Raw genomic sequence first — 11,726 nt, forward strand, 5'->3', positions numbered from 1 at the left:
AACCGCATAAACATTTCATTACACCAAATACACAAAATAATGTTCTTTTTAGCAACATCATATGACCCCTTTAAGGAGTCCACTGCTTTTAGTTATTTCGTCCCCTTGGAACATTTTTGTGAAAATTGAGTTATTCACATATTCTTATTCTGAAAACTTATTTACATTATGTGATAGATTTTTTAATGTTGTGTACTAGCGATGTCAATTTTCGATCATTTCCATGATCGATCGTCGTTTAAATTAGTGAATGATGATGCATACCGTCACCGTCACTCACAGCCGCTCACACGTGTTTTGCACATGAGCCGCGCGCAGCCCAAAATTAAACGGCTTAATCGACCATCGATAGCGTTAATCGATTGCATCTCTTATCGACAATTAATTGATCATCGATTAATCGTTGACATCCCTATTGTGTACATTTTGGGAATTTTTATTCAAAAAACAAAAAGGTTCTATCTACACAGTCGAATGGAATGCAAAAACTTTGAAGCTCAATAACTCAAAACTATTCAAAATGCAGATAGAACCTTATAATTCCAAGCGGACGATTTTAACTATTCAAAAACAGTTATTTTTGTTAATATTGCAAACTTTATAAAACTTTATAAAACTTCAGGGTTTATGTAAATTTCAGGGTTTGTGATGTCAACCCAGGAAGAAGCTCGTTGTAGTCCCTACCAGCCGTTTGTTGTAGGCCTAAAAAGTGAATTCTGTAAAAGAAACAGAAACATTACACACTAACTAAAGTTAAAAAAGTGAAATCACAATCAAGGACCCTTTTAAGCACTCACTTTGTTCTGTTAAATTTACTTGTTCTATTGCTCGTAATTAGTTTCTTTGTTCTTCTTTTATTACGGTTTACTTTTTTTTATTAGAGGAATTTGGCCTAATTTGCAGAGGTGAATAGCTATTGATAATTTTTGATAATTAAGTTTAAATCACTCATTCTCTGCATCTCTTCATGTTTTTGTTAGCTGCCCAGCTACAAGAACTTCAAAGGTGCCATTAATGTGCTGGGACAGAACCAATATTTGGTCAGTGGAGAAGTGTCTGTCCTGGACAAAAATACCATTGAGATTACCGAACTTCCTGTTCGCACCTGGACTCAGGTAAGATCACTTGCAGAAGTCTTGATGCTGTAAAGCTGGATCTCTTTACTGGAACGCTGGTGATGCCAGAAATGCCATCTTTTTTCTCTTTCAGGCGTATAAGGAGTCGGTTCTGGAGCCCATGCTCCAAGGAACAGATAAAACTCCTCCTCTGATCAATGACTATAAGGAGTACCACACCGACAGCACAGTGAAGTTTGTGGTGCGCATGACAGAGGAGAAGCTTGCACAGGCAGAGGCAGCCGGTCTCCACAAGGTCTTCAAACTGCAGTCGTCCCTCACCTGCAACTCAATGGTACGAACCTCCCCTCCTGAAGCTCCTGAATCAAGCTAAGGCCATTTCACACCACGATTCATAATTAGGCCAGAAACAATCTGCGGAAACATAAACCGCTGCGGAGTAGCCCAGTACCTGCGTGACTCGTCATACACATAAAAAGAGCGAAGTAGCTGTAGCTGCAGTGTTCTGCAGTTTTGTTTATTAACCGCTAGACTGCCAAAAGCATACCTTTAAAGATGTGGCCATGCTAAAAGTTCTCCTAGTGCAGATTTTAATGGACACAAACTTAAGTAACTTAACCAACACAAAGCGATGTGCATGTAAGAGGAATACAACCATATTATATTATTTGGATGTATTAGGCATTTTTGTAATTTTTTCCTTTTGAGTACTCGGTAGGTATAAACACAAAAGCATTAACAACATTGTATTACAGTACTGTTGACACTATTGACAGCTTAGCGCTGTACAACTTGCACTTTATTTTCATCTACTTAATCAAATGATCCCTGTCATCGCTGCATGTTTTCAAAGTCATGACGAAAAATTATTTTAAAACATACTCTCCACCAAAACATGATGCAAAAAACACTGCTAGATTATTAATAATGTGTCATCAGTGTTTGGTTTGTTGTGAAACCGGTAATGTGATTCTATTTGCCTCGTGCGTTTCTTCTCTGGTCTGTAGGTGCTGTTTGATCACATGGGCTGTCTGAAGCGCTATGAGTCGGTGCAGGATATCTTGAAGGAGTTCTTTGAGCTGCGCCTGCACTATTATAAACTGAGGAAGGACTGGCTGGTGGGTAGTCTGGGTGCTGAGGCAGCCAAACTCTCCAACCAGGCACGATTTGTGCTGGAGAAGATTGAGGGAAAAATATCAATCGGTGAGATGTTTATCCATACGCGTGTCAGATTTTAAGATCTTTGTAATGTAATGATGCATCCTCTTCTGAAATATGTATTTTCTCATCTCTCTGGTTGCTAATAACGGCCTTACTGCAGAGGACAAATAAATGAAGATCCATTTGAAATCTGTTTAAAACAAATAAAAAATAATAATGAAAAATAAATGTGCTCTCGGTGTGTTTTAATGGTTTGTATTAATTTACCAGAGAACAAGTCAAAAAGAGATTTGATCCGAATGCTGGTGCAAAGAGGATACGAATCCGACCCCGTTGCAGCCTGGAACAAAGCCCAGGAGAAGGTATGTGAGGAAACATTGATGATAGATACAGCTTTGTGTATGTATGCATCTGTTAGAGGTCAGCTCATGCCTTAAGATAAAGTCTATGCATTAAGACCAAACCCACTAAAATAAAAATAAAAATAATGCACTAAAATAAATTAAATAAATAAGACAAAGTCATAGAAGATTATGGCTTACAATGAACCCATTTTTCTTGTGCATTTTTTTTTTTTTTTTTTTTAAAGTTTGACGATATGATCTGATGTTGTTCTGCCAAATTACTTTTGTTTGATAAATGCCTCTGAATTGTGCATGCAGTCAGTGGACAGTCAAGACAGTGCTTGATATTCGATATGAACAATCGAACAATCCTGAGCCTGACCATTAGTGATGTGATGGCTGTTAAGTTGGATATTTTTATTTAAATTTTTTAGTACTGTGATGGCTAAGTTGGATTTTTTTGTGTCATTTTTTATATTTACAATATTATAGTAAGTTGGATTATATAGTTTCTAGTGCCTGTAGTGCTTGAACTTTTACTCACTGTTCATATCTGGCTGTTTCTCTCTGTTTGGCTGGATGATGATGATGATGTTAGTCTTTGGAGGATGAGGACGGCGATGGTAACGACAGTGACAGCTCAGTGGACTCTGGCTCTTCCTCTGGGCCGAATTTTAACTACATTCTGAACATGCCTCTGTGGTGTCTGACCAAGGAGAAGGTCGAGGAACTCCTCAAGCAGAGAGACCTGAAGGTACTAATATCTCCTACAGCCATCAGTGTTACATTAAATGTTTCATATCAGTTTTATATTGTAAGGAATAACCCACGGCTTGCTGTGCATTAAACAAAATTAATGCACGACGTGTAGGCAAAGAACCACCCAACACCAAGCGGTTGTGATTTATCCCGCTTAATTTATATGGTCCCTGTCTGTCGAGCCCACCCCTATTCTATCTATTCTTCTGAAGTCATATAATAGCTTTGTGTGAGGAAAAGATAAAATTTTAGTTGTTAAAGCAATAAGCCCCAACAAGCCGTGGTTTACAGTGAATTTATAATAGCTAAGGGGCGGTTACGACGCAAAGCGGAGTGCTTAAAACCCCCTTAGCTGTTATAAATTCACTGTAAACTACAGCTTCCCGGGACTTAATGCTTTTATAAAATGGATATTCCATATACGCAGTACAATTTCACAAAATAAAACAGAGCAAATAAAGTGTAATGATATTAATAAAAACAGTATTCTTCCACCAAACAATGTAGTTCCTCAGAATCAGTTGTGGTTGCAACAAAGTGGTTGCCGAGCAACACACAAACGTAAACAAATGTGTATGTTTGTAGAGTAATTTACAACAGCTTCAAACGCAGCTCAGCCAATCAGAATCAAGCACTGGAACTCTCCGTTTTATAATCATTAAACAGGGTTTCTGTGGGGGATTAAAAAGCATTAAATTAGATTTGATGATACCTTCACAAACCCTGTTAAAAATCATGTGGTGAGCTATGCACACTGAACAGTAGTGGGTAAGAATCTTCAGTCTTAACTGTGAGTGTTGCTCTTCAATGGTTTATGTAGAAAGCAGAGCTGAATGAACTCCAGAGGAAGAATTCAGAAGATCTGTGGAGGGAAGATCTGGCCGTCTTCATCGAGGAGCTGGATGTGAGTCTCTTTCATAGACATCGGGTTGAGTCAAGATGCGTGTGATGAAGTGTGTGAGAGTTTTCTCTCTGTCTTTCTTCCAGCGTGTGGAGGAGCAGGAGAAGGAGAGTGTGAGCTCTGGGAAGGCCGTGAAGCTGGTGAAAGGGAAGGTGGGCAAACCTAAAGTGAAGAAGATGCATCTGGAGGAAACTCTGCCCTCTCCGTTTGGACGCAGGATAGAGCCACAGGTCACACTCGCTATGAAAGCCGACGCCTCCAAGAAACTCACCAAAAAGAAGAAGGTAACGATGAGTGTGTGTGAGGATGAAACTAAATCTATATCGGTCAACAAATGTAGTGTATTCATACTGAATGTTATTGTAAATATAGTCATGCAATGTATAAATGTATTACAGGAGTAATAGAATGCAGTTATACTGTATTTTCAGAAAAAATGCATGATTTTATCTGTGGTTATCATGATAGTGTTGGTGTAAGCCAGCACCATTCACATTGCAGGGGTTACAAACAATGTTCCCTCTAAGCTGCGCATGTAGCTTAGATGCATGTAAAATGCCTAATACATCCAAATAATATAATATGGTTGTATTCCTCTTACATGCACATCGCTTTGTGTTGGTTAAGTTACTTAAGTTTGTGGCCCAGCAGAAGAAATAATATGCTGCGCACAGGACAAAACGCAGTGCAATGGTCGGGCAAACCGACCTTGTTATAGAGTTAGAACCGGTGAATGCGGTTTACAGGTTTCATAGAAGGAGAATGTGCTCCAATTGAGTCGCTATAGAAACCATTTAATGGTTGCGGACGAAATAGCTCAACACAAGAGCCAACGCAAATGCAGTGACAAAATAAAACATCATGTTTTAAAGAAGAGTGGCTTCAAATAATTGACCTCAAAAGGAATTCATGAGAATTTTTCATATATTATATTATATTATATTATAAAGAATTGTATTGTTCTGCAAGAGTTGTAAAAAGAAAATATTTTTAATAGAATGTTATTGTTGTAACAGCACTGTAAAAATTTTTTTTCTCAGGTAACCTAAAATGTGCATCATTTAGTTACATCAAGGGTCAAATTAAATATAAATAGTAGGGCTGTGTATCACCAGCAAAGTCACGATACGATACGTATCACGATACGGGACTGCACTGAATTTCACCTCAGCAGAATTTAGTAAAACAGCTGTTTATTAAATACTGCATACCATAGTGCCATTTCTAACTATTGGCAGAGCAGGCAGCTGACCTCTGCATTATGAAGGGCCTCCATAACTGTACCACAGTACAATATAGGTAATGGCATATTTCCGTATTGCGCAAGTGGGAAGCTCTGTTTCGGAGATTACGTCTCTTTATATCAGCCTCCTTTATATCATAGTGTTCCTCTGTGGCGAAAGGGACTTTGTCTGCGGCCAGATTAAACCTTGTTGTAGCCCAGGGCTGTCCAGACTCGGTCCTGGAGGGCCGGTGTCCTGCAGAGTTTAGCTCCAACTTGCCTCAACACACCTGACTGGTTCTAATAAATTTATATTGTAATGTACTCATTCTAAAATATTAAAATCATCTTAACATTGCTGGTAGGTTATCATTGCACAAATCAACACACCCTACGTTTAAAAAAAAAAAATTAGAAGAGTTCTAAACTAATGCGCTGTCTTCATTGTACCTCACGCGCACGTTTAGTCACACAGATCAGATCACGCCGCGCACGCGCACATACATTCTTTTCAGCGCTCAGACAAACTTTTTAGCGCTGCCCCGCAATTTTATCAATAAAATAGCTTAATCGCTGAAGAGCTACATTATCTTTCTCAACAAGGAGCTGATAACATCATCGTTATTAAAAAGCAATTAAATCCACAGCTTCACTGTTAATAGAGAAACATGGCAAAATGGTGGTAATTCATACATACACAGCCTCTCTCTCTCGCTCTCTCTCATAAATGAACACTTGATAAATCACACTTTTTTGAGAATAGAATATTAAAGTGGAAATCGCTAAACTGCAAGCTAACCGGTGTTTTCAGAACGCAAACGCGTTTATCCACAGTGGAGAGAGAGCGTGTGCACAGGGTTGCCAGGTTGACAAAAATAAGTAGCACACTTAGCAGATATGTGTTCTTGTATTCAAATTAAGCGCAGTCCTGTATCGAACACAGCACTAATAAATAGCACATTAAAGTTAAAAGTTGCACACATTTTTGTGTGTGCTCTGTACGGGTCTGGTATAAAAATGTTTTTCTCAGGTGGACGAAATGTCTGCCCAACATAGAAAAGTTTTGCTCAGGAAGAAACAAAATTAAAGGGAACATTGGTTACAAACCTACATTTACTACTAATGACATCATAACAAGTGAAGCCACCACACCATCTAATTTCAGTGAGTAAACATTACGAGTCATCGAGTCTATCTGTACATTCCTACAATGCAAACGTCCTAAGCATGTAAATGCTTTATTTATTTATGTCAGGAATTTCCCCAACTTATGAAAAGTGTGAGTGAGCTACATGTCCTTCAAATGTCAAAGTGCTCATTCTGAAATCTGAATACAGATTTATGTTTTGTTTTTAAGCGGTGCACATACTTAATTTACCTTGTACTGTTATTCACTGTGGCTATGTAATTACAAAATATTGTTTTTATTAGGATAGTAAATTAATTTAAATAATTCAACAGTGGTTTGATTGACAACATATATTTCAAATATTACTTAAACATAGTTAAATTAATGTTTAATTAAACAATATATATACAAATGACACTTAATTCCTAGCCAAACTGTCATGTTAATAAAAAGCCAAAGAATTTGTGCTGTCCAGCCTGCAGCTCTTTAATTATTATTTCTCAAATTCTCCAAGAGTACGAAGAGGATTCACAACTTCTTCAGAAACATATTGCTGGCTGTAAATGGACTTAAAGACGTGCAATATTATTTCCAAGCATTTATACTGTCCCTCTGAACAAGATGGTGTGTGGTATGCAATTTTTGCTAATAATCTCAGACATATTTAACATTCCCTGCATAATTACATACAGAAATAAATGTTGTGTTATGTCAGTTCCCTTTCAGTCGGTCACTCTCGACATCACGTCGGATGACCGACGAAATTGGGATCTCGCTTAGAGAGACCAATCTACTTCGAGTGTAAACTAAACGAGCCAATGCACATTGGCATGCGATTATTGCATCCAGCTGCCGCTGATCACAGTGTGAGTATAAGTAGGCAGCAGATGCAACGCATATTCAGCTTTTCGCTTCGGAGCCGAGCGGCTTTAGCATTAGTTCTTTAGGAATACCCAGTAGGCATTAGGGCTGTCAAAATGGCTGAAAAACTAAATTCGAATTTTGTACTTAAATATGATCAAAATTCAAATTATATTCAAATTTAAAATGCATAATTTCAGTTAGGGTGAAGAAAAGCTTTTGGCTTCTCTCCTGAGGCCACAAAGAGGGCGCATCGAGCAAAATATTATACACGTTTCTTCAAAGCATAAGATAACATGACTATCTGTGATTAAAAGTGCATAATGTTAAAATAATGTTTATAAACCAATTATAATTAATTAAGTTGCTTAAACAACTATAAAAAAAAACAGGATCATGTATGTATGCATGGTTTAATACAAAGTGCCGAAAGCCAATCACACAGAGTACATTTTTCATTTAAAAACACGCGTTGCAGTGGGGTGGGGAAAAAACCCCGCCATAAAGTCTCGAGATATGTTTTTTTCAAAGTTGAACTTTACATTAATTTTACATGGCTTTCTAAACATGCAGTTCTCTTGTGCGAGACGCGAGTGCAATGGTGAAAGATGTCCCTCTAGAAAATGCGCGAAATATGTGTTCTGTGTGAACGGCTTGGTTTCAGTTTTGACGTAAACAACATCATCTCCGCATTGATGTTCTCTTTTCCCGCAATATTTGTAATTAACAACACAGCAGCGCCGCCGCATCTAGTGGCTTTAACTGGATAGGCTAACAAATACATTATAATGCAGTGACATTTACATCGTCATCGCATCTCGTGCGCCACTGATAAGGCTGCCTCCTTAACGCACACCTAAAAATTTGGATTTTTATTTTCAATTCGACGAATATTCGAAATTCGAAAAAAACATTTGACAGCCCTAGTGTGCAGCTTTATATCGCTTATCCTGCACGAATCGACAATAAATATTACAGTTCATTACACTTCACATCTGCCTTAACTTAGCACTACACCTATTTGGTGCAACAGGTATTAATTCTATGCAGGACTTAAGGTGCATTTTAAATGCAGCCTAATCTTATAACCGTCCAGCTGGTGCAGAACAATGAGTTTTTTTACACTTACAGACATTGATGTTTTTAATGTAATTAAAGTTACATCAGCACCCCAACTTACACTCTGTGCTTTACTGTCAAATAAACTAAAGTGAGGCAAATTGCGTATTATTAATAATAACAGCACTTATCTGTGATAAACAATAGTAATATTGCGATTGTTATCAGTTTATGTTATTACATAAACTAATAACAATCGCAATATTACTATTGTTTGGAGCCCTATATCAATTATACCTAAATAGGCTGAAGCACAGCTAATAAAAGTCTGGTAGGGTGTCTGTGCATGTCTAAAGATGTGTGTTTGTGTCAGGTTGAGGTAGACATGAAGCTGGAGTTTGATGAGGACAGTGCGCTGGGCTCCAATGAAGGAGAGAATTCCCTCATTTCTCCATCCGGCCTTCCCAATCCAGGAGCCAAACCCAAAGCTCCTCGGGTGAAGAGAGAGAAGAAGGAACCTGGTAACAATAAATACTGGCACTCTGTTTAACTTCAGTTTACTTTCAGATGCGGCTTATGTTTTTAATATTTTTATTTGAGGTGCTCCAAGACAAAGGAAGCCAGCCGCTCCTAAAGGTCCAGCTAAGAAAGTGAAGAAGAGGAATCCGTGGTCAGATGATGATGAAGTTGATAATGATCGGTCCGACAATGAGCTGGATGAAAATGAACCTGTTATTCCCAGAGACACCTCATACAGGAGAGCCTCAGGTGTGTGTGCTTCCATCAACACTTCTGTACTGCTAATGTTTTCGTCATTTAAATCAGGTTTGGTGATATGACGGTTCATGTCATGCAACAGTAGGCCGATACAGAATTAGTTTTATTTCACCGTATATATTTGCATGGCTATCAGTGGGCTGGACTGTTATGTACACATGAAGGGTGATTGGAAAAAACATATTTGGGTCATTTCGTGGCAACTCAACCAGATACATCAATAGTATCAACATTATTTGTTCTTCAGACCCACATTTGGTTTCTGACCATTGAAAATGCGTTCAATTACACGGTTTACTCCTGGAGCCGTATTGAGATCCCAATATCTCTGGAACTGAACCATATAGGGCCTTAAAAATGAAGATGCCAAAAGGAAAGTCTGTTAAGACCCAATGTCTTAAAGGGCATTAAGATATCTTTAATACTTCTTGAGTTATGGGCATGCAAACTTTGGAGAAAAAACTTGAAAAGTGCTGTTTCCCAATTTTTGAATGGTCACCAATGGCACATAATGCAACGAAGACAGCTAAAGTCAACAGATTTTACTAACAGACCTATCAATCTCTGTGTAAAAGTAACATTATGATACTGCAATCTTTCTGAAGTAATTTTAACCCCCTGAAATTTGGCTCTCAATCTCAGGTGAAAATGGCCATTTTGACCACCCTCTACAAAATAGTGCATTACTCAGTAAATATTCATCCATAACATTTAATATTTTGGCTTTCATGTTTATCTTTCTTCGGGAAAAAATATTAGCAAAATCAAACATTTGAGCCAGGGAAGTTTCTGAAATTTGGTTGATTTGACACGGAATGACCCATTCAACATCTATGCAAGAAGTAATTGACCAGCTCCTGAAAGATTATATTGAGTTTTTGAAAATAGTGCAGAGGTGGTAGTGTATATGTGAACATTTTTAGATTGAGTATTTTGCAACAAAAGTAACGTACTCATATCGTGTTAAAATGACGCTTCACAAATGTATAACCTGAAATGTGTTGTGTTGTTTCACAGCTGTGAAGGCCAAGTACACGTTTGACTTCTCTGAGGAGGAGGAAGAGGAGGATGGTGATGAAGAACAGGAGAATGATGCTTCAGCGTCACCTGTTCGCTCCAGTAAAGACACAGAGCAACACAACGACGATGAAGATGATGACGATGACATTTTCCCTCCAAAAACAACATTTACTAATTTGTATGTTGTCTATATATTCACTTTTGGGTGAATCTCTCAAAGCCTGTAACAAACATTTTAGGTTCATATTTCAGAAATTGCATTTTTTTGAGTAAACAAAATAAGACCATTAAGAGCTTTGCATTGTGACATTAGTTTCATGACAAGCAAACACATTTCTTTTTACTGTAATGCAATAAAAATACTTCATAAAAATCTGTACTGTAAAAATTCAACTCATTAAGTCAAATTTCTATAGTGCTTTATACAATACAGATTGTTTACTTTTACTATTTAAATGTAAAATTTTACTATGCATTTATAGGTAACACTTTATTTTAAGGTGTTCTTGTTACAGTGTAATTATACATTTAAGTACTGAGTAATATTCATTAACGTCTCGGTTACGTATGACCATACCATACGTAACCGAGACGTTCCCTTTCAGTCGGTCACTCTCGACATCACTTCGGATGACCGACGAATTGGGATCCTACCAAAAGGCCACAGCTACTGCCCCTTCCAGTGTCCTGTGGAAGCCACCTTCGCCCCTACTTTTTGGCGTAGGCCAGGGCTTGCACAAGAGGACCAGCTACTGCTGCTATGGCACTACCCAATGAGTAAGACTGGATAACACTGGGAAAACGTACCCGTTCTACTTGGAACAGGGACGTTACGGAAGCTCCAACCTTCCCGAAGGATGTTTCGGAAGCAAATACACATATGAACATTCCTTAGGTGCATATGGAAGAATGGAGGTGATTATAACCCCCTTTAAATGGCAGAAGTCTGCCGGGTTAAACACGGGCTCGAGGCTATACCGTGGACTTTACACATATGGGATCCACTTAGGTCTTACATATGGAACCCAGCCTTCTACCGGTTCTCGAGGATTCAACGAGTGAAGGCCTGGCGCCGGACGCTCCGCCACGTCTGGCTGCCGAGGGGACGGAGGAGCTCAACAGTGAGGTCCTGAAGCTTTGCGTCCGGTCTATGTAGCACCTTAAGGCTCGGACGGGATAGAGCAAAGCTAGGGCTGGGTCTGCCGCCTCCGAGGGCAGCGCTTGGAGGTTCACCACCTGATCCCTGAAGGGAGTAGCGGGAACCTTGGGCACATAGCCGGGCTGGGGCATCAGGGTTACCTGGGAGTCAGCCGGCCCGAACTTCAGGCACGAATCGTTGACAGAAAATGCATGCAGGTCCCCTACCCTCTTGATGGAGGCCAATGCCAGCAGGAGCAAAGTCTTCATTGAAAGAAAT

General features: G+C 38.8%; 1 protein-coding gene across 2 annotated transcripts in view; it reads left to right on the forward strand.

The window, feature by feature from the left end:
- Positions 1–11,726, forward strand: part of LOC107700653 (DNA topoisomerase 2-beta-like) — a 46,476-nt gene that overhangs the window by 29,617 nt on the left and 5,133 nt on the right. For both annotated transcript variants that reach the window (XM_016502385.1, XM_016502386.1), the window contains exons 22-31: positions 981–1,115; positions 1,210–1,410; positions 2,084–2,279; positions 2,508–2,599; positions 3,180–3,335; positions 4,161–4,244; positions 4,328–4,525; positions 8,886–9,033; positions 9,113–9,280; positions 10,307–10,487. In XM_016502385.1, the coding sequence (XP_016357871.1) occupies positions 981–1,115; positions 1,210–1,410; positions 2,084–2,279; positions 2,508–2,599; positions 3,180–3,335; positions 4,161–4,244; positions 4,328–4,525; positions 8,886–9,033; positions 9,113–9,280; positions 10,307–10,487 (1,559 nt within the window). The remainder of the gene's footprint in view (positions 1–980; positions 1,116–1,209; positions 1,411–2,083; positions 2,280–2,507; positions 2,600–3,179; positions 3,336–4,160; positions 4,245–4,327; positions 4,526–8,885; positions 9,034–9,112; positions 9,281–10,306; positions 10,488–11,726) is intronic.

Source organism: Sinocyclocheilus anshuiensis, unplaced genomic scaffold (genome assembly GCF_001515605.1).
Source record: "Sinocyclocheilus anshuiensis isolate Anshui unplaced genomic scaffold, SAMN03320099.WGS_v1.1 scaffold1360, whole genome shotgun sequence".
In the NCBI taxonomy this organism is placed as follows: Eukaryota; Metazoa; Chordata; class Actinopteri; order Cypriniformes; family Cyprinidae; genus Sinocyclocheilus; species Sinocyclocheilus anshuiensis.